Raw genomic sequence first — 24,615 nt, forward strand, 5'->3', positions numbered from 1 at the left:
TGAACATTAGGAAGAACTTCCTGACTGTGAGAGCTGTTCAGCAAGGGAATACTCTGCTCCAGAGTGTGGTGGAGGCTCCTTCTTCGGAGGCATTGAAACAGAGGCTGGATGGCCATCTGTCGGGGGTGCTTTGAACACAATTTTCCTGCTTCTTGGCAGCAGGTTGGACTGGATGGCCCGCAAGGTCTCTTCCAACTCTATGATTCTATGAAACCTATTAAGGGCTTAGTTGTCTACAAATTAGAACTTTTTCCAAGAAGAAGATCACAGGACTGGCTGTCTCTTGAGTGTGCTCCCACTGTCAAAACACTAGGCATCACCCCTTTATAAATAGGCCTTAGAGAGATAAAAAAAAATCATTCCATAGTAATGAAGTACTGTGGTTTTCTAATATATTTATGGGAAGGTTTATAAGAAGAATAAATGGACGTCATATGTTTCCAGAAAGAGCTCAATTAAAGAAAACTTATTCCCCAACACTGACCTTCATACAGGAGCATACACATATTTATTTGAAAGTCAGCTTCACTATTGGCAATGGAGCTTCCTTCCAGGAATGTATGCATAGGCCTACAGCACCTTGCAGAAGAATCCAATGCATATTTATTCAGGAGAGTTCAATAAGGCTTATTTACTAGCATGTGTGCTCAGAATCACAACCTTAGCCAACTGATTAATTTTAATGAGAAAAAGTCCATTGTGTTCACTGATGTTTGAATAAGGACTACAGATGACTGTATTATGAATCCATCCAAACAGAAAACACTTCCACAACACAAGCAAAATACAGAGTCCTTTTCATTTTGTCCACAGGGATACAGGGGAAATCTATTAATACTGGAAGTTAATCAGTATTAACGAAGGAGGTTTTTTAAAAAATGAGATATCTATTTTAGGATATCATTTCTGAAATCAAAAACTATATTGATATAAATTCCAAATAAAAGAGCTTACTAATAGATGAGTTTTAGGACATCAGCTTTGAAATCAATAACTGAAACATATCTGATCAATCAGAATATTAGATTATTATTTTAAAAGACAGCAATAATGTGCTCCAGCAACAAACACTTTAGTAACAACTGGAGAGACATCTTAAAATCACATGGTTCTTTAAAGATTTTCATGTGTCTCTAAGGACTCCTGTGAACCATTTGGAGATAATAAGTTTCTAACAGAGCAATGATGACAGGCAACTTCTTGATGCTTTAGCTTTTTTGTCTAAAGTGAAAATATAGTTTTAAAATCAGCACTGCAACCCACATCCTCGTGTATTTCATTTTATGGACAGCACATTTTCTGTGGCTCATAATCATGTCTTTTTATCTACTGGCTACTCAAACATTTTGATGTGGTGTGGAATTTTAAATCCCGAATAACGGCGGTAAACATCTGTTACTTACATTTTTAAATCATCCCACACTGCGCAATAGGGATTCAATGTACCCTGGAAAAAAAAAAGAAGAAAACATACACAACCATCAAAATATGTTCTTCGCTTGCAGAGATAATAAAAATGCAGGATGTTCTCAATCTTGAATTTTCAAGAGTGAAGGTTTTTTTTTTACAAAGCAACTAATTTTACAACCCCTAGTAACAACAACAACAATGACACACTGGTGGATTTCTTTTCCCTAGATTGCAAGTATGGGAACCAGGATCAAGCATCTGAATATTTCCAACATCTCCAAGCACAGTATACATTCTGGTCTGTTTCAAGCAACTAAAAGCCAAATTCAAGTGTTGTCAAATTATTGTCCATTATATGCAGATTCCAGGAAATAAACTGAAGTGCATAATTTGCAATTTTGTGGCAATTCGAAAAAACGTGCCGAAAAAAAGTAAACCTCCTTGAGTCGCCTTTGGGCTGAGAAAGGCAATATATAAATGCGGTAAATAAATCAATAATAAATAAAATGCCACAAGATACTGTGACTGAACATTTAAGAGATAATCTGGGTTTTTCACACCTACACCAGGCCAGGCAACTGTGGCAGTTTGGGTACTACTTGCATGCTCCAGGATCCTTTGGAACAGTGATTCTCCACCTGTGGGTTCCCAAATGTTTTGGCCCTCAACTCCCAGAAATTCTGGGATCATGGCTGGGATTTCAGGGAGTTGTAGACCAAAACATCTGGGTACCCACAGATTGAGAACCACTGCTTTGGAAATCACATGGACTGTGTATGCACATGTCTGTCAATACAGGATGACCTTATACCAGGTATGTCCAACTCATTTCACCAAAGGCCACATCAGCCTTATGGTTGCTATCAAAGGGTAATTGTAAGACTGTATTAATGTAACTATGTTGCCCCAGCGGGCCATAGACAATATGACAGGCCAGAGACAGCCACAGGCCTTGCATTTCACATGCAGTTTTCTGAAATATAGCTCCTGTTATTCATAGATAGAATGCAAACCCAAGGATCTTGGACATATCAAGGGACACTAAAACATTATTGGGGGCCATATGTGGTCAGAGCTGTATTTTGCCCATCCCTAACTTAACTTGTCGAATAATTTTCTATAGTGGCTATGCTATGTGGTCCGGGACATTTTCAATTTGAGCTTTCATCTTTCATTATGGCTTATTTTTACTTTAGCCTCAACTACAGCAGAGCCATTGAATAATTGGAACTTACGTAAGTGTTTAATTAGCAAATTTCCCTTGGATTCACTGGGTCTGCTCTAGCTGGGTGTAAAAATTAGACTCATGCCATTCTTTGTGAACAACTGGGAGCTAGACATACTGATCTACTGCAAATCTCTCAGAGATTTATTACGCAGTATACCTTGTCCTATTTTCTGCACAGTCCTATTGCATGTTACAAATGTGGAATAAATTTTACATCATATGCCTAACTAAGCTTAAATTGTGCTTTGATTAGGGACATGCTTGTTTACATTATTAATCCCCACATGGAGAAACAAATAATTTACTTAATTTTATCCCCACTGCAGGAATAGCTTTCAAACACATTCTTCCAGAAAACAGAAAGTCTTTCCATTTCCCAAGTCACATCTTTTCCCTTCCTCTCCTGACAGAGCAATACAGTAGCTGGAGGGGGCCACCAAGGGCATCACTGGCCATGTTCAGCCACCTTTCAGGACCCACTGGCCCGGGGTCCTCAGGAACAGTCCTTGACCTCACAATCTCTGAGAATGCTTGCCATAGATGCAGGCGAAATGTCAGGAGAAAATGCCTCTAGAACACGGCCATATAGCCCGAAAAAAACCTACAACAACCCAGTCCTTGACTATTTGAAGATTCTCATCTTTGGGGTAGGAGCCCCCGTTTGAGCTGGCAGGACTGAAGATCAACAGGTCAGAGGTTCATATCCGGGGAGAGCATGGATCAGCTCCGTTTGTCAGCTCTAGCTCCCCATGTGGGGACAAAACATCAAAACATCCGGGTGTCCCCTGGGCAACGTCCTTGGAGATGGCCAATTCTCTCATACCAGAAGTGACTTGCAGTTTTTCAAGTCGTTCCTGACATGAAAAAAAAATATTTGGGGTTTCACAACACTCAGGAAGCCTACTTTTTCTATCTCTTCCCAAGTCAGTTCTTTTTGGAGAGGAGACAAGCAAGGATTATCATTGGCTATGTTCAGCCATCTTCCAGGACTCACTAGCCTGGGGGCATCAGAAATATTTTGAGGATTCTCATCTTTGAGGTTTCACAACACTCAGGAAGCCCACTTTTCCCATTGTCCAAGTCTTCAAATACTTTTTCAGGACATAATTCTCAGACATTTTTATTTGAGGGTGATATTTCCTTTTGTCTTCATCCCTCAGAAGCTCACCTATTGTACTAAAAGCATTTATGTCTCATTGCAATAGGGAACTTGTAAAAAATATGACTGAAGGTAGTCAGAAAGGAACAAAGAAATGCCCACACAGAGCTGGCTGTTTCCTCCACTCCAGAGAGTGGGGTCACAGAGTAAGCCAAGCTTGGCCAATGTCATTAAGAAAAGCTGCAGAAAAAACATCTGGGGAGCTTTGTGTAAACAGCTTCTCCTGCACATCCCCCAGCATTTCATTTTTGGATGCAATCCAGGTCAGTCTGACCCACATTGCCGAGAATGTGCATGAAAGCATTTCTCTGGCCTCTGCCACTTACTTTTCTTTATTAATTGAACACGTTATACCCTCTGTACTCAAGTTGAGAAAGCTCTCTTTTTTATATGCCTTTGGCTATCTAAATATCTTGGCTCGAAGAGCAGTTCTGTGAAACCTGAAATATAGTTTTCTGAGCATCATCATAATGTATACCTCACACTATAAATAGCATAATATCAGGTGATGTTATGAAAAGCACAATAATATCTCCAAGGGGGCCTCTTTCACTCAGATTCCAGTTGTACTAAAGCAAAATTCTGCATGATTTCCAGACTGGTTAAAAATGGAATAGATGGAAACATCCATCAGATATATCCACAATTCGTTGGAAAACTGTGGTAAAACAGTTGCCATCAGGGTCTGCACTTTAAACTGGAAGGAGGTCTCACCCCAGGGCTCTGTTCTGGAGCCAACACTCCTCAATACTTTAATCAATTATTCACATGATGGGGTGAAGGGAATCCTTATCAATTTTGTGGATGATACAGAACTAGGAAGGGCAGCTAATGCAGTACAAGATCGGAACAGAATTAAAATTAAACTTGGAAACTCGGCTGAAATTAATAAAATGAAATTCAAAAGAGAAAAATACAAAATTCTACATTTAGCCACAATAACCAAATGCACAGGTAAAAGATAGGGGATACATGGCACAACAGTACATTTTGTGAAATGGACTATGGGATTATTGATTATCATAAATTGAACATTATACAGCAACAAAGGTGTGAAGAAGTTGTTAAACTGCTGCCACCAATTGTGAAGAAGACCGTTTTAATGCCACCGAATGCCACCAAATGTGAAGGTGCAAGTGGTAAAGCACCCACTGCCACCTAATCTATGAGGGAATCCAGGCAACGATCAATATCAACCTAGGAGCTATTTTATAAAGGGACTGTTAATTACAGAAGGCTTTATTTATTTGATAGCGTAGCGGTTACTTTCCTGGCTTGACTTTACTATTGCAGGCTGTTCAACTTAGGAGAAACTGTATCAGGCAAGGCTTGAGGAGAACAGTAACAAGTTTATTTTAACAGGAGTATAACATGTTTAACTGTTTCTTCAAAAGAGGCACAAATCTTGATGGTTACATTGTAAAGGTTTCATGAGTAATCTCAGGCACATACTTCAAAACGTTTCACAGCAGGCACAGCAGGCTTAAACCCAGCCAAACCTTGATTCTTAATTTAGAATCAACAACCCCATGTAGCTCTCTGACTACCGGGTCCTTCTCTGCAACTACTTTGGTCACCGATTGATTCCCTGAATCCCCACCCTGAGATTCAGTCTTTCCTATAGCACACCGGCTACAGACACATTCCCTGAATCTCCACCCAGAGACTCAGTCCTCTCAGTAGCTCACCGGCGTACTGACTGACTTTTAAAAACAACTGCCTCGTGAAGAGGCAGTTGGCTCCGCCCCTGTTGCTATGGCAACTCAGCTAATGCCAAGCCACCATCTCCAACAAAACATAATCTCCCATACTTACCATCCCTAAACTACTGTCCAAACTACACATAACCAAAGGAAAAAAACTTACACATCGTCACAAAAGGCAAATGGCATCTTAGCCGGCATTAATGGAACCACAATTTTCAAGTCAAGGAAAGAAACACTCATGATATATTCAGCACTAGTCACTCATCTGGAATATTGCATTCATTTCTGGGTTCCTCATTTTGGTGAAAAGTTAAAGGAGCTGGGCATGTTCAGCTTGGCAAAGGGAACACTGAAAGTTTAAATGATTGCATTCTTCAAAAACCTCAATGGCTGTCACAGAGAGGAGGGGACAGGTTTGTTCTTTGTTCCCTCAGTCTCATGGTTTTAAGTCAAAGGAGGGCAGATTTCAAATGAATTTAGAAGGAATGGCTTGACAGTGAGAGCAGTTCAGCAATGGAACCAATTGTCTAGAGAGTGGGAAGGGTCTCATTCTCTGGACATCTTCAAAACAAGCAAAATGCAGGTGATATGCAGGTGACGCTCTAGCTGGAAATCCTGCATTGAGCAGTGGATTGACATGATGATCCATAGGATCCCTTCCAACTCTAGGATTCTTTGATTCTATGAACCACTACATCCAGTACTAGGGATTGTGTAGTTTCTAGTTAGAACTAAACTGTCTAAAAGAAGTCTGATGTGATCAGCTTTCCAGAATAGGTTCTGCATTCAATCTTAACTTTTCCACCATTCTGAAAAGAATACTACCAGTGCAAAACTAGCTTCTACCATAAATCTTAAAGATGGCATTACGTGGCGGTATAATGTCTCTTGGTCCTAGCTAGTAATGAGTAGGAAGAAATCTGTCACTTGAGAAGCTGATGAACTGACCAATTCTGAAACAGTCTATGTTGTAAGCTCTGTATCAATTGAAATAAAGATCAAAATCAAATACGTGACACATCTTTCCCTTGATATGTGATATTTCAGTTGTTCTGAAGCATACTACTGGTAATATTAAGGGCATTATCAGTGTTTAATGGTCCAGTGTCAAGGCCCATGGAGATCTGAATACTTATCTTCAGTGGAGATGAGATTTCCTAGAAGATGTAAGTTCTCTGGTGGTATTTGCTTCCTGGTGCTTCATTATTGTAATATAAGAAATTACATTACATTGTGATACAAACCATTATAGTAGTAGCCTGTGAACCAAGTAGTGGGTTCTGGGGGGGGGGGGGGGAGGTGGTCTTCATCCTGAAATAGTGGGGAACAGCAGCTCTCTCTTGGTCTACACATTCCCCATGGAATCCGTAATCTTCAACGTGTGTGGTGTGTGGTTTTGAGAATACTGTGATCAAGGGAATATGCCAAGCAAAATCTACTGTAAACTACATATTCCAAAATATGAGATCAATGACATACCTGAATACTAACCTATCTGTAATAAAGGAGTAGTTCAGAATATGCAGAAAACTATGTGAATCGATTCTCCTGCTTTGAGGGAAAGTGTCATACAGACCAGCTAACTGGAAACATTAATTCTTTTGGGGAGAAAACTTGCTTATTATATGCAGGAGCCACTAAAGATTAGTGAGATGCAGGGGGATATGATTATTAGACAGCTCCCTCCTGGTGAGCCCTTGATGTGTGAGATGATTATAGGGAGAGGAACTAGGCATAAACAAAACCTTTATAAAGCATCAATGAATAAAGCACAACATAAAAAAGGATTCGGGTCCGGAATAAGAAACTGTGTAAACCTACAGAAAGGAATATTAAACAGGAATAATTTTAGACACCCAAGCTGTAGTCATCAGTTCACAGATTACTTAGATCTATCCCTGAACCTAGATTAGACCAATTTAACCATGGCAGAAGGATAAGGTGAGTGTGACCTTGACAATTTTCTGTGTTGCCTCTCAGCATTGATTTGGAACCACTTAAGGGATTGTCTTCAGGATCAAGAACTGAAGATTAATCCTAGTATGAATTGGGTGGCATTGTAGCTATACCTGATCATAGAAGTAGTTCAGCCTTTCCCCTAAAAAGAGGAAGTTATCTTATATTATTGAGATTCTAGATAGGTGGCAACCATAGAAAATGGCTTTTAGGCTTCAGCACTTACATTTGAATTCACCTGGCACTTATTTTTGAAAGTCTTATGGCACTAGGTGATGGCTTTAATTTTATCTTTTTGTTCTTCCAGACTTACTAAAACATTCACCTGTTTGCCTTTTGCTCTGGTTTTTATTCTTATGTTTTTCTAATTGTTAAATTCTTTGAATGATAAAACCAAAAAAAAAATCTTCACATTGAGGAGATATATATATGGCTAGTGACTGAGGGACTTCCAAAGGAAACCCAACATCATACATCTACATCTCTTTTGGAAAGAACAGAGGTGGCAGAATCCTGCCTTTGAAGTACTTAGATGTGGAATAAAACATGATTTGTGCAGGAAAGGATACTGTGGTCCATCAGTCCATGGAAGGAAGACCACTGGTGTACCAGTTCTACTATGACTGATATCTTTCCAAAATACTATCTTGGTATTGTATTTATTTTTTATGAAAACTGGTTTCTCAATAAGCTGCAGTGTCCCCCCTCCCCCAAATTAGTTTCAAATCTCTTATATTCATTTGATCATGTCAATGAAATTAAACAATAAAGTGATGATTTAGCAGATTATGTATCATAGTGAACTGTTATCTCTGTAACATGAAAAAAGAATAATTGAATAAAAGTACAGGATTTTATTTCTTAGTCGGTAATTTAATTAAATAATTTGCCTGTTTAATTGCAAGGATGAACATGAGTACTTTGTGAGCTATTGATGTAAAACATTCAAAGCCTACAGCTGAAGCAAAATTATCTTTATCTTATTAAATAAATCACAAAGTTCAAAGACAAATTGTGCTGAATGAAGACATTTTAATTACAAAAAATACTATCTGGTCTTAAATTCAGGTAAATTATTGTGAAGGCAAAAGTGAAAAACACTTTAAAGAAGCAAGTGGGGAAATGATATTGATTAATTAGCACAGCATTTCCAACTAGTGCTTTTAATCTGTTTCTCCTTCATTCAAAGCCGTAATGACAAAACTCTTACATTAAGACATAGCAATATCTCAATCCCAAACGTTTACATAGTTAGTTTTGATAAGAGTATTGATGCCACATCAGTGCAGTTTCACTAAAATGGTGCTACTTATGAATACTTGGAGACTGACTGCAATCTGGAGTTTCAGGTTATTTGGTTTTGTCACTGAAGTGGAGCTAATGCAGGAATTTACATGGCTTCATTTTTTTTTGCCCAAGTTTGGTTGTTTCTGTTTTTAAAAACCAATGTATACACATATAAATGGTCACTCTTTATATTTCTTATTCTGTGTGCAATATTTCTAAATATTTTGGTCCAGCAGAGATGGAGAAGGTTGTGACTCTGTCCACCAGTATTTGAAGTAAAGAAATATGTGCTTCTGTGTAATATATGTGTGCATGTACATGTATGGCAGGGAGAGAGAAAGAGAGGGAGAGCTGAGATATTTCCATTCTACCATCACAGTGGCTTAAATACCTTAGGCAATGGTTCTCAACTAGTGGGTCCCAGATGTTTTGGACTACAACTCCCAGAAATCCCAGTCAGCTTACCAGCTGTTAGGATTTCTGGGAGTTGAAGGCCAAAACATCTGGGGAGCCACAGGTTGAGAATCACTCATTTTCAGTCTGATCTTGGAAGGTAAGCAGCAGCATTTCTGATTAGTACTTAGGTGGGAGACCTTCGATGAATACCTGATGCTGTAGGTTATGTTTCAGAGGATGGAACTGGATAACCACCTCTGAATATTCTTTTTCTAAGAGCCCCTATGAATTTGCCGGGGTCACCATAAGTAAACAGGTGACTTGAAGGCACATGCACACACATACACAACATATTCTTTGTCTAGCAATATTGGTTCATCACTACTTCACTGGTATGCCAAGTAGGATCCTCCGGGTGTTGTTGAGCTGCATCTTCCACCATTTGTTAGCATTGGCCATCCTGACTGGGTCTTCCGGGAGTTGCTGCCCAAGAATGTCTGGACTTTGTCAATTTCTGTTCTACTTAATGTACTAATTGGAAAGTGTAGGGTTAGCGCTTTCAAAAGCTATTCTTTTTGTTTTGTTTTGACCAAAAGCTACTCTGGCTGTTTTCCTCTGAAAGATATAGTCCAAAACAGTAACTGTTCCAGATTCTGAGATGAAGCCTTTAGGGTGCAGAAATTAGGGAAATTCCAAATCTGAAAAATGCCAATGGTCCTACTGTCCCTGGTCAAAAACTGTTCAGATCTGATTCTAAATAGCTTCATATTAAATTCTAAGAGTGACTTTGGTTGGCTTTAATGAACTTGAGACTTTTGGAATGACTGACTGTACTCTAGAAAATAATTCCAGCATAGCTCAACTGTGTCAATTTGATGCCTCCTGTCATTTCAACTAGCAAGATCTCATGGGAATGAAAGAAAAATCAGGCCTGTGATCTGCAGAAAGTGGAGAATTTTGGATTCAAACATAGCCAAATGAATACAGCAGCTCTTCCAAGATGTTATTGACAAGGCTATTGCCTTTCCGGCTTGTCAGCACTTCCTGGCCTTGTGCTAATATGGTAGTCATTAATATCCTGTTACAGAAAGGTGGACAAAGCCAAATGACAATCAATGCCCTGCATTTTCTGCTGCCAGAACCAAGCTAATAAACATTTTAAAGAACTGGCAAGGAGGCAAACGCTCTATCAGTAGATTACTGAAAAGAGCAGTAAAATAAACACCTGAAAAATAGCTTCTAAAAATGGCTCTCAAAGACTTTTCCCCCTAACATTCCTCTGGCCTTGATGGTTCATGTCATTCTTTTAAAAATACTTTTAATGAGTGGATTAGAAGTCTGACATGTAGATCTATAACATTTTATCTTTCTTTTTTTCCCCTCAACATGGAAGCCAAATTCATTAGAAACCTTTCTACTAATTTTCTACCAATCTCATTTGTCTGAAATTGACCCCTTTACATCTCCGTATGTATGATCCAGTAGCATAATTGAAAATGTAACATTGGCTAAGTTAAATCTTAAATTTACATCAGGAGGATAATTAAGCATGTGCTAAAGGTTCTTCAGCTGAAATCAATAACATTTAGATGTGATTGACATTAGATGAATGATATCATTCCAATGATATTCTGTGTGGACTGGAGTCAGGGGAATGCAAAATTGTCTATCATGCAGTACTTACAAAGCACAATTAGAGCAATATATATTTCAAGTGGGCTTTCCTTTTTTGGCATACTTTTTTTTTTACCACCACCCCTTCTCTTGACTTCTAATAGGCCTCCCGTTCTATTCCTGCCTGACCTTCCTGGTGAACTGTCATGGATCCTGAAGTAGAACCAAGACTCACTCTGCCTTGACCTTGCTCTTTTCCTAAACATCCCATCTTGGAACCCAAAGCTGCCTACTGTCATTTGAAAGACCAGTATCAGTAGATTTACCTCTGCAGATGCTTCCCTACTGATATCTACAGCTTTAATCTTAATCCACATCTGAGACACTCATCTCTCCTAGATAGATTTCAAGGAGTTGAGGTTTACTCTGCTGTTTTAAAGCTAATCATTAAAAACATGTATTTATCAAATTTCTATTGGATGGATAAAAATTTGACTACAGAGGGTAGATCTACATTGCCAAAAATGCAGTTTAACTTAATTGAACTGGATAAGATGATTCTAAACTGCCATATAATCCAGTTCAATGTAGTTAAATTACATTCTGAAATTGCTTTATTTGTCAGTGTAGATCCAGTCAGAGATTATGTTTATTGCAGGCGATAAACGCCTTAAGCACCACCCCCCCACACACACACCTATGGTTGTATCTTGAGCTTGGGGTGGAAGAAACAATTGTATCCTTTTTAATGACCCCATTTCATCAGCGCCCCTCCCCCAGCACCAACGGCCACTCTAGGGCCAGAATAAAGAAGGGTAGCCGGGAGGACATTGCCATCTTGTCCCCTGTGACATCAGCGCCCCTCCCCCAGCACCAACGGCCACTCTGGGGCCAGAATAAAGAAGAGGAGCCGGGAGGACATTGCCATCTTGTCCCCTGTGACATCAGCGCCCCTTCCCTAGCAATAATGTAATATTATGTAGTACTAGTGTTATGAATGATGTAATAGTACTATGCTAGTTATGTATTATGTAGTATGTTGTATGTACTTATGACTTGTAAGCCGCTCTGAGTCCCCTTCGGGGTGAGAAGGGCGACATATAAATGCCATAAATAAATAAATAAATAAATAAATAAATAAATTTCTTGTCCATTTGGCTAATCCACTCTTTGCTTTCCCTCCCTCCCTCCCTCCCTCCCTTACTAATACTCTCACTGTCCCCACTCTGATTTCTTAAGCTTATTGTTTCCCACCTAAAACCAAGCAGCTAAAAACTAAAAAAAAAAATCAGCTTCCTTGAACACAGGAGGTGTAGTATTTAGTACAGTTTCTCATTTAATTAATTAATTACTTTATTAATAATTCTGTAATTACATTAAGATTGAAAATCCAAGTCAATCAATTAAATTAAATTAAATTAAACATAAATTAAATTGCCACATTCATTCAGAAAATTTCTATTATAATTGATAACTTAACTGATTATGATTAGTTAGTGCCTTTTTTGGGTAAAACGTATACAATAACAAGGTATGAGTTCAGCTCTGGTACTTTACAGAATTTGATCCAATTCCAAAGAAATTGTTGGTGAGTTGTCATGATTCTCTTTTTCATTTAATCTAACATAAGATGTAGGAACCCCATTTGGTACTTTTCAGGCAATGAAGACCTATTCACAATACTCCTTTCCCACATAAAGGAGGAGAAATATTACTTTTATGGGTGCACAGATTTTTGGTGGTGAACATTTCCCATTTTTGTTTAAAGAACTTGGTGCTACACCAATTTCCTCTTCACACTGCCCTTTTGGGCTGTGCCATTTTGCTGGCAATTGCCAGCAAAAGGGAAGGTGCATGGGGCAGCTCATGATGCCCGTTGCGCCCTCCCCCATCATCTGGTGAGGAAGGGACAGGGTGTCTTGGCACCCTGTCCCCGTCAGATGAGAGAAAGGGTGGCAACACACAGTGCCCCATCACACTTTCCGAATCATATGTGGGAAAGGGGATGAAAGTGTGGGTAGCTTCATCGAAGCTACCCCAAACAGACTCTCTTCTCCATAGTAGTGGAGGAAGTGCCTTACGACGCTTCCCCTCCACTTTGGGAGGAATGTGGGTGGGGCTTGCCATCCATTGTCTGATGGTGAATGGCAAGCCCTGTCCAAGCCGCAGAACAAAACAACAAAACAGGGGTTACAATCCCCAAGTCTTTTGAATCCATATGCCAATTAAAACAACAAACCAGGGAAATTTCATCATATTATAAGACCACATGATGGCATATTTATAGTATTCAAACTTCAGTGTATCAATATTTATCATGTTATATGTCTTAGGCCAAAGTCTTAGCCAACATCCTACAAATGTAATAATAATAAGATTTAAGAAAACAGCCTAGCCTAGGGAAATTGGCCGACTTCTAAAATTGAAATAAAGCAGTCTCTGTTTTCTTATGATTGACTGAAACTATGCTGTTCGGTAGGAACACAATTAGTCACACAGCTTTGAGTTTTATGTAATGGTTATCGTTATGCAACATATAACCATTGTAAGTTATCACACTGCATTCGTTATAAAAAGCTCTCTCTCTCATTCATATATATATATATATATATATATATATATATATATGAACAGAACAGATAAGATACAACATAGATTTCATTATATATATATATATTATATCTGCAATATAAAAATAACGATCCCAAGCCTTACTTTATAGAGAAAAGCAAAGCAAAGCAAAGCAAATCAACAGTGAAATTATATAAAGACCCCAAAAACCGTTCTGATGATAGTTATTCTTTCTAAAAATGCAGATCATGAAAAACATACCTGCAACATTGGAGGTCCAAAAATCTTTTTAAAATATATGCTAGTTTTATAGGAATTTGGCATTCTAAACTTAAATATTATTTGAGATTTATCCCATATCAGTATTTTTCCACAACTTTTTATTTTTATTATGTGAATGAGTAAGATTTCTTTGTGGATTAAGACTAAAAAGGAAAAAAGGGGGTTAAACCCTTCTAATAGATTTCCAAAACACTTTAATTCACTGATATTATCTGTTCAAAAGCACAACAAAAAATCTCCCTAGAGCATTAGTGTCCATGCCTAAAACCGAGTAACAACCAAATTAATAAAACTATCAAGTATGTGAAAGAACTGTGTGTGATATGACATTTTTATTGGGTTTTTTAAAAAATTGGCACCAGAAAAAACCCACTAATAACAGCTTTAATATTGAAAAATGGTTTTTCATCATAGGCCTTTGTAATCAGTCTATCTGTCGTAAAAGCTCGGTTATATAGGTATAGGTACAGAAAAGATAAGGTAAAATTGATTTCATTCTACTTGTATTCTAGAAATAACCCTTGATTTTACAGATAACAGTTAAGTAAAGCAAATCAGTTAAGTAAAGACATCAACATGTCCTGGTGACAGTTTTATTTTAAAAATCGACTGAAGGTTATGGATATAATCACAATAATTAATATATACTACATCAATACTTACATTAGCCAAATGAGCTAACTCTATCTCTAGAAAGGAATCTGATGTTTTGGGCTCAGGTCTTATGGTGACCACAATGATTTTGGAATTGACGACTGTATAATTTCTGTGGGGGATTAAAACACGCATAGTTAGAACACAACATTCCCTCAAATGATAATTTGAGGCAATCAAGCAAAAGAGAAATAATATGAGCATTTTGAAAAAATAACAGGCTTGACAAGAATCTCAATTCCTTTCCCCACATGCAATTTGTCACAAATAGAATTGTCCCTGCTATCAGACAGGATAAAGATTAAAGAGCGCCATTGCGCTGATCCAAGTGCCATTTTTTAAAGTCGGATTCATTGATTAAAAAGACAGATTGACAACACAAACCTTCAGACAAACCTTTAAAGGACTATAAATTCATTTATCTCAAGGTGAACCACATAGGCTTGTTTTACACAAAATAAAACATATTTCTTGCAAAGTTCTAGCATGGCTGTTTTGCTGACTTGTAACTGAAAAAATGGGAAGATGGATGATAGCACTGAGATTTTCCTCAGAATCATATTTTTATATCTATGACCTAGGAGAACTTTTTAAGAAACCATCCAGTTTAAAATATCACTGTGTCAACATGATAGCTCAAAAACTATCTCAGGGATCAATTCATGGATCATTTACAGATCTGGGGCTACTACCTACTTGAGGGATTTATTTTTGTAAGCTGAGAGCTTGTCTTAATGCCCAATGAAAATGTTAGAGAGTTAATTCCCAGTTTTGGTTTGACCCCCTCAGGTAGCAATCACCAAACCATGTACACTGCAACGATTCAATTAATTTCTTAAATGCTACTGTACAGAGAATTTTTTTTTAGGGTAGCAGCACTAATAATGTACCTTATTTCTTTAGAGCAGTCCCTCAGATTTACTCCTGTTTATTGCTTTCTGTAGTTTATGCTTCAGGGTGCTCTGAGACAACAGCTACTCCATAGAATCATTTGTGATTTTTCATGGTGTGCATGTGTGTAATGGGTGAATTCAGAGATTGAATTTCAATATTTTAAAGATCCGTTGTGCCTGATAATCCCCTCCCCACCCCAAAAGCAGAAGCCCCTATATATTTTGAACACATATGATGCTTCCAAAATTTCCCTCATCTGAATTTCTCCCTTGATGTTAGTATTCTCAATCCCCCGACTCGCATTTTTGACATTCTGAACTGTTTCATTATTTATTTCCAAACACAAACCACTGAGTATGTCCCCATGAGTTGCAGATTTCAGTTCATTCTCTTTTTAATTTCTGTCCTCCCACATCACCAGTCTCCACGTGCATATTGATAAACTGCGGGAAAGCATTTGGATGTGAACATATGTACAGCTGTACACTATTCTTTTTATGTTTTTTTTAATGTGCAAGAATAGCAGCCATACTACCAAGCAAACAATGTGGTTATATAAACAGTTGTGTCAACATTTTTTGGGGGGAGGGGGAGACACTACATATGTACATCAGTAAAAGACCACATGAAACAGATGGATGCTTCATGATGGCTATAGTGTTTGCTGGTTTTCTTCATCCAGAGTTGGACCGGGTCTCTGGCTCTGGATTCATAAAGGTGGCTGAGATCCGGCACAGGCTGGAGAGAGGAGAAGAGTCATTTTCATTTATTTCCTCTCCATTGTAGTGCATCAGCTCTCACAGAGGTGCATATTTTAAATTGGGGGGCAGGGGAGAGGGATAGTTGACAAGTGCTATTTCTTCAATTCCTCTGGTCCATTGGTTGGGATATAAAGCTCAGTTTTTAATTCCATTCATTTCATTAGATCTTGCACATGAAGGACAACTTCTAAGCAAATTGAAATGCACCAGATCTAGAAATCATGGTTGAAATTCTAATTAAATAAATATTAAGGAGGAATTTGAGAAGACAATGATGCTGGGGAAAATTGAAGAAAAAAGGAAGAAGGAGGACAACCAAGGACAAGATGGATGGATAGTAACCTTGAAGTGATTGGTTTGACTCTGAAGGGGTGGTCATGGCCGACAGGAAGCTTTGGCATGGGCTGGTCCATGAGGTCACGAAGAGTGAGAAGCGACTGAATGAATAAATAACAACAACAAAGAGGAATCATCTCCTGCCAGTGGTAGACAAAGTGGAAAAGGACTTGTTTTCTCAGTGATAGATTTATCACATACATTAGATACATAATGATTTAACTATAAATATAGGTGCTCCTTGGGAATAAATCGTATGTTCTGAAACAGACCACCTTGAATCCAGTGTGAAGGGGAGATGAGATATACATTAAATAAATACACGCGGAGTGGGTATAATATTTTATTTTAACCACCCCCCTGCAAATGGTGTGCCTGTAGTGTTCTCTATGACAGCAGCACCAAAACAGGAAGTATATCTCCAAAAATAGTTGCTCATTAGCAGAAACATTTGGCCATCAAACTGCTTTTTGTTTTGTTTTGTGTGAGATGGTTTCTATTTAGAAGAGCAGAAAAGAGCATGAGGAGTGTATGGTAACTTTCAGAGGTGTTGATACAGATGGTATGTGTGTAAATAATATATGCATGTTTTAAAATACTAAACAAAAAGGCTGTCCTGATAGTTGAGATGCCCCATGAAGAAAGGGGCAAATTGTGGTGAGGTTTCAGGGTTTTGAGTGGAAAAAAATTGCTCTAAAAATAGTGTATGTTTACACACACAATGCACCCCCCCCCCCTAAAAGCAATGTTTTTCACAAAAAATACTGTATTTGGTACAAAACATCCTTGTTTTTGCACAAAATGTTGGAACTGTGCACGAATGTTAGTTCTTAGTACTATAAATTTTTCAGAGTACTAAAGTGCAAAAAAAAAAAAAAACCTCCCCAAAAGGAGCAAAACCTCTCATAATCCCACCCATTACTGTGATGAAGTTACTATATACGTGTCATGTTTTAATACAGGCCTTAGACAGAGTACAGGGTTAGTCAAAATGCATAGGCCAATAAGCCATTCAATTGAATGGCTTATTGGCCTATGCAGTTTGACTAACCCTGTATATTTCTCCAAATACTGGCTGGATTTGGCAAACTCGTTCATGCACTGTTTGTGGGTTTCCCAGGAGTATCTATTTCTTAACTGAGCTGAATAAGAAGTTAGATTTGTTGCTTGGCCTGTCAATCCTCTTCTGAATATCACAGGTCCTTGTTTATTGTTGTTCTAATTATTTCTGGCTTATGACCACCCAAAGGCAAACCCTATCACAGGATTTTCTCAGCAAGATTTGTTGGATTTGCCATTGCTTTTCTCTGGGGTGGAGAGTATATGACTTGTTCAATGTGGGGATTTAATGTCAATATCCATTCCCCCATTTACTACACCACACTGACTCTTGTGGGTTTATAGATTTGCATGAATTTTGGGGGCTCTGTCTTTCATTAAAACATTAAACTGCCGTTGCTTAGATCCCCCCCCCCCCAATACTCCAGGAGACATGATTTTGATTATTATTTAGATGGAGGACTATTTCAACCTTTGATAAATGTTTGCAACCTCCCCCCTCCATTTAAGGCTATTTGCCACATATTTCTGCTACTGTATCAAGCAGGGGAAAATATTCCTATCATACTTATTGCATTGTGAATTGTTTTTATTGCTTTGGAGATAAATCCCGGGCAATATCTAGTAATCATAGAGTAAAGAGTGTAATATATTTCCCCCTTCAGAATCACTGGAAATAGTTTGCAGTTATTCTTTTTAAAAAATAGTTTCCCCCTCTTTTAAAACTCCATAACATAGTGTTCAGCCTTCCCCTGGTAACCATATAAATATATTCAGTATTTTATTAATGATGAAAGGCAAATTTTCAATGTCACACATAAAGGCACTTGTGAAATGATTGTTAGGATTATGAAATACTGCAACTGAATCTCTTTGTGCCATGCAGAAAAAGTGACTTGGGAAGTGACTAAAATGCATGCAAAAATGGGAATGCAAAAGCATATTGGATTACAATGCATACTGACTTTTTATATATCATTCAGTGCATAACATTGTCTGATTAACTTCTAAATTTTCCATCACCATTGTTCCATTTCCATAAATGAATGGTATAGCTGTTTATGGGCCTTGTCAAACCTTGTGAATAATGTTTTCTAGCTGGATTTCACATCCTCACAAATCTAGCCCTTTCATCAAAGAATGTAATGTACAAAACTGAGCTCTGCTGTTTTTAAATAAAGATGAACGTTTTAGTTATTCTGCAAGAGTTTCTGGTTAATGAGCCTCCACTTATTGTTTATGAGTTTCTGAAATGCCTCAAGACACTTCGGTCATGAAACTTATTGTTGAACAGGAAACAAGTTTCCACTGATTGCAAAAACAGAACCTGTATGATCACTGATGTATCGGTAAGTACACATTATGCCATGCTTCAGTATTTTCAGGATTCATCTACATTTGTCTTGTTGAAGAGGAATACACATAAATATGAGATGAAAGGCCATCCAGAGATGGAAATGCATGATGCTATGTTTATGTTAGAACCCATCAATTAAACTCAGTAGAAGTTTTTCCAGGCTAAAGATGATGAAGGGCAGAGGTTATTTACCAGTGAGGATGAAATAAAAACATCATGGGAGATTTATTTCAAGTATGAAATATATGAAAGTCTAATCCAATTTCAAAGTATGTTGCTGTGAAGGCAGCTATGCTAAGGGGATAGCTATTTATTTTAGAATATTTTAAAGACCTTGTTACTTCCTCATATCAAAAGTTTTCAAGTTGGTTTACAAAAACAGAAACTAGAGAAATAGACATAGAGGCCAGAATCCCATGTTGCTATATAACTATGGTAATGACACAGATAAGAAGTAAAACAGCAGCTTACACCCACCCCCATCTCCACTTACTGGTTAGCATCCACTGCAATTGATGGGGTCTGTTTCCCAGTAGCTTGGAAGTGGTTGTTAAATTTGGGAAGTTGGTACTCCATGAGTAGGATTACGTGGGACTAGTTTTAGTTAATAAGTAGTTCAGAGGTGAACTCTTAGGATGAGTATAGAATCATAGAATCATAGAGTTGGAAGAGACCTCATGGGCCATCCAGTCCAACCCCCTGCCAAGAAGCAGGAATATTGCATTCAAATCACCCCTGACAGATGGCCATCCAGCCTCTGTTTAAAAGCTTCCAAAGAAGGAGCCTCCACCACACTCCGGGGCAGAGAGTTCCACTGCTGAACGGCTCTCACAGTCAGGAAGTTCTTCCTCATGTTCAGATGGAATCTCCTCTCTTGTAGTTTGAAGCCATTGTTCCGCGTCCTAGTCTCCAGGGAAGCAGAAAACAAGCTTGCTCCCTCCTCCCTGTGGCTTCCTCTCACATATTTATACATATAAAGTAAAGAGGATAACTTATCCCCTCAATCCCTTTCCTTTTGGACGGGTCATCCAAGGATGAGATGCAGATAGATTTCAGCTGCGAAGTATTATTAATGCATCTCTTGGGAATGGAAGTTTTGTATATTGTATATTGTATATTGTTTAAAAGAAGAAATTGTAAAAACTCTTCTCTAAAAAGTTTACCTTGGATCCTCTATACTTTAACAGATTGAGACCAATATAAAATATACCTTTTGGAGCAAGGTGACTGAGGGGACAGTTACATTATAATTCCAGATAGCCTTGATTTATAAAGGCTATCTTATAGACCCATTTTAGTTCAGCATTAGAGAAGGCAATGGTGTTGAGATTGCTATGGTCACCTTATTGGATTATCTTTACCTGAACACTAACAGGGATAGTGCTCTCAGTGTCATTCAATTGACTATGGAATGCTTGAGAAATTTGGAAATTAGGGTTGGAAGGCTTCAGTAGGGCCAGTTCTATATCTTGGTAGGTTCCAAGTGGTAGTGCTTGGGGAGGAATGCTATTCAGAAAAGAAGCTGTTTTATGGAACATCACAAGGTGCTATTCTCTGTCTAATGCTATTTAAAATCTACATGAAACTGCTGGGTCAGACTGTCTAAAAGCATGGGGCAGGGTGCTATCAGCATGACAATTGCACCTAATCACACTTCTCTGTGCCTTCAAAAATAATATCAGCAAAGGATAGCGTGTTTCCCCTGAATGAATGTCTAAAGGTGGTGATGTCCTGAATGAGAAACATTAACTATAACTGAATGGAGACAAGACAGAATAACTTATTCTTAAGGGTCCTAACTTGTGATTGGTGGTGTGTCACTACCTCATCACATAACGTACTTTTTGACAGCATTTGCCAGTTCACCTATACATTTATGACTGAGCCTTCTGGTTGCCATCCCACGATGTAGAGCAGCTTCAGACAGGGCTCCAGCGTAATAGTATAGGCGAACCACTGCATGCTGCTGTGACAGCAACACAGAAGACTTTCCATCTTCAATAAAAGTCAAGGGAAGGGGGGGAATTGGGTGGCTGACACTTTCCCCTGTGAGATGGGGTGACAGGTGAGTCAGGAAATCATCGGAATGGGGTGATAGCTTCCACATGCCCTCCATTGTGAATTCGCCACAATGCATGGTGATTCTGGGGGCCCATCTGATGAGGTCGTAAGTCAGTCTTGGATGTAGTTACAGTCCCCTTAAAGACTATTTTCACAGATTGGAATGTGTTGAGGCCTGTGAAGCCTCTGAGGATGAGGATGAGAATTTTCTAGTTGAACCTGGTGTTTCTGTGTGTGAAACCGAAAGTGTTTTTGAGACCATGAGATTTTTTTGGGTAGATCTGTTGTCAGGGAAACAGGCAGTGATTCTCATGAGAATTGGCCAGGGATTGACTCTGAAAGGAATGTGGAGGAGACAGGAGAGTTACAGATAAGCCAGAGTTTACAGATCAGAAGGAACAGTGTGAAACAGTGACAAATCCAGTGTTTCCAGAAACTGAAAGATAAACAAAGGGAATGTGGGTGAGAGAAATGCTGATGTCATGGGTAGGAGAGACTATTATGAAGGAACTGGAGTCAATGTTCGGTGGGAAGATTAATGTTGGATTTTCATGTGTCAAGTTGCCTGTTTTGGGAGCTCCGAGTTAGGAGTTCTGTTCTTGGGTCTGTTTTCCTGTTTAAATTCCATGCCTCAAGTTTCAAGCCTTTGGGATTATAGTCAAATTTAAGTATCAAGCCTGTGGAATGTGGTCATTTTCATGCTTTCAAACTCTTGGTTATAATTCTAGTTTAAGTGTAACAACCTTTGGATTACAGTTTGGTGCTTTTGCCTTAAGTGATTTTTTGAATTCCTATTCAGAGTTGGTCATTGCTTTTTGTTAATCTTCCAGAAATCTAGCTTATGGGTGTATTTTGAAACTGTTTTTAAAACAGTTGGGCTGCAACAGAGTGCTTCTGGGTTCTTCACTCCAAATGACAGTCCAGATAGATGCAACAACGAGCAGTGCTTGCTATCAAGTTCAGCAGCTATACCAGCTGGGCTTCTTCTGAGAGGCTGGAAGACCTAAAGCTATGTACTGATAATCTTAAAGCTGGACTCCTCCAATGTACTGTAAATTGGGATACCTTTATACCAAGCTTGGAAACTCCCATTGGTGAAAAACATGGAAGTCAGAGTGGTTACTGTACATCTAGAAACTGGCTACAAATTTGTTTCCAAGAAAGATACAAAATGTTGGTTGTTATCTTTAACGCACTGCATGGCTTGGGCCCAGATTATCTATATTATCGCCTTCTCCTGGATGGCATTTACTTCAGTCAGTCAGGACCAGTCTGTTAACTGTTAAGGAAATTATTTTTTTATCAATCATCTTCAAAATGTGGAATGGCCTTCTGGAAGAGGTTGAACTGTCTGAGTTTAAAACAGCATTAAAAACCAATCTCTTTCAGCAGGCCTATCTAGATGCATTTTTTTTAAATTGCAAGTTTTAAAATTCTACATTTAACATGTATTTAAGCTTTTTGAATGGATGTTATTCTCTTTTAACTGATTGCACATTTTAACTGGCGTTTCTGTTTTTAAGTGTGTCATATTACATTCCTTGGAGGGAACCCCTGACATCACAGCCATAGGCCTTCCAAACCAATGTTTCCTTTTGGTTTCACAGCACTGACTAGATCTTGCCATGACTTGATAAGCATAGCAACACAACAAAACAGTAGAAAAGAGTGTTGGCACAGGGAGAAAAGAAATCTCCTCCATATATGTAGGATATTAAGCAGACTTCATTTCAAGTAGATCAGTTGTGCTGAGATGCATGAAGTAGCCCTTCTATCAATAGATCAACTAAGTTAAGGGTGCATGAATGTATTTTATCCGGCAAAAGCTCTTCGACATTTCCTTTTACTATACATGATAATTAGTCATCATTCAAATTGAAGCATTATATAGCCCAATTATAATTTTAAAACTACTCACTAGTTTAGATATTCTCAAGGGTAATACTACAACTAAGCTGTTCATTGTGCTGAAATAAAGCAGGCCGGATGGAAACTGTACAATTTATATAGGTGCCATCATAAGCATAATGGAAGTCTGGGTCTGAGATGCATGAATTGTCCATTAAAATTAAGGGTAATAGAAGCCAGGGTCTGCTCATCTCATGAGCATGGATATAAATAATATTCACAAAATGCTCTCATCTTTCACAAGAATGGGTGATGACAAAGGTACTCATCAAAATGTTTTCATCTTCTATAAACATTTTACCTCTTCATAGAACAAAGACAGAAAAGCTCATGTCGATCATCAGAAATAGCAAAGACTGTTACAGCATAAAATATTATTAGTAGTCCTGCAGATAAAGTGCAAAAGCACTGGAAATATCCCAAAAATAATTTCAACATCATGGTCAGAAAGGAGAAAACTTTAGAAATTCTTGATATTTTTCTAGTGCACAACTTTCTGCGCTCCTAGTCATCATGGTCAATTGGAGTCCAAAATGTAACTTTTCCAAGGTCTGCAACTGCAAGGATCACATTTTGCTGATCAAATTGCTGTGTCTACTTGTTGTAACTCACCTTAAAGTGGGTAAAATGAGCTCTAAATTTTTGTATAGCACTGCTCCAAGAACAAATACAGTGGATTCATCTAGTTCTGAAAGGGAAAGGGAAAGGGGAGACAGGGAAGACAATAATACATTAATTCCTTTGCCTTTCTGAGTCTTTGCAACTTAGTCAGCATACAGGTGCAAGGAATAATATTTATCATTGTGAAAGAAGTTTCATCTTTAAGGAAATCATCATTATAACATGAAATATATTTCACCACATTCTGTCATGAAATGTAATGTGATATATTATAAGGAGGGAAAAGAAGATCCATATAATTGGGGCATCTCGCATGATTTAAGGCATTCAGTAAAATTGCTCCTGTATGAGATTCATCATTTGTGACTAAACTGTGCCAGCATTTTATGATATATTCTGCCTTGATTATGAAAGATCCATGGGAGTTATTCTTAGAGGACACCCTCCTCTTCATAATACTAAAAAGGGCAGACTCTCATTGCAGTTGTTTGATACTACACCCATCAAGTTCAAAAAGCAGAAACCAATGTATTTGGCCTTGGGACATTTTTCACACTAAGATAATAAACAGAGTGTTCAATACATAATGAAAATAGAGGTTTAACAGAAGTCAACAAGGAACAAAAGCCAATCCTGGCTAGAGTACATGACCACAAGTAATGTTTGTTGCATTCCCAATTTACAAGTTTAGCTACAGGCAGCTAAAAAGCATAAATCCATGATCCATTTATGTGTGGAGAATGGATAACCATAAGAGCTATAAGAGTCCTCCTCTCCTTCTAACTGGCTCTCAAGCATAGGTACAAAAAGAACAAAAAATCTGGCTGTACTTTATAAGGAGGGACTACTGCATGATGATGGCCACACAACCCCAGGGAAATATTTGCAAGTTGCACTACCTAATTGCAAATTCCCAGGATTCACTAGAGAACTACTCAGGAGTATGGGAGCTAAGAAACTGGGTGTAACACTGTAAACACTCTGGAGCAGAACACAACTAATCCTTTTGGCAATCACCAAAGCATTAACTGGTTATATTGATGAAGAATCCGCAGAGATTTGGGGCTTATCTCTGAGGCTACCTCTTTACTGTCACCACTGTACCTGTGATCCATAATTTCTTTTTGGCTCTAATGCAAGTAGCGTCCAGATACCAAAGGGAGGTCTTCAAAGACCCCCAGGTCTGCAGGTGTAAAAACTGTATGATGGGGAAATGTGAAGGATGGGCCTGCTCCAGCCATTCATAACTATTTTAGCTTTGGGGGATCCTTTCCAAGGCTGTTGCCTCAACCACAACTATGCTTGCTAGATACAAGGAGTTTGTGTACAAAGAAAAAAAAATTTAAGATTGATCT

General features: G+C 38.3%; 1 protein-coding gene across 5 annotated transcripts in view; it reads right to left on the reverse strand.

The window, feature by feature from the left end:
• The window catches only part of ADGRB3 (adhesion G protein-coupled receptor B3), a 596,417-nt gene that overhangs the window by 252,160 nt on the left and 319,642 nt on the right, over positions 1–24,615 (reverse strand). For all 5 annotated transcript variants that reach the window (XM_060752829.2, XM_060752830.2, XM_060752828.2 and 2 more), the window contains 3 exons: positions 23,252–23,327; positions 14,273–14,375; positions 1,404–1,447 (listed from right to left, as the gene is read on the reverse strand). In XM_060752829.2, the coding sequence (XP_060608812.2) occupies positions 1,404–1,447; positions 14,273–14,375; positions 23,252–23,327 (223 nt within the window). The remainder of the gene's footprint in view (positions 1–1,403; positions 1,448–14,272; positions 14,376–23,251; positions 23,328–24,615) is intronic.

The sequence above is a fragment of the Anolis sagrei genome, chromosome 1 (genome assembly GCF_037176765.1).
Source record: "Anolis sagrei isolate rAnoSag1 chromosome 1, rAnoSag1.mat, whole genome shotgun sequence".
Taxonomy (NCBI): domain Eukaryota; kingdom Metazoa; phylum Chordata; class Lepidosauria; order Squamata; family Dactyloidae; genus Anolis; species Anolis sagrei.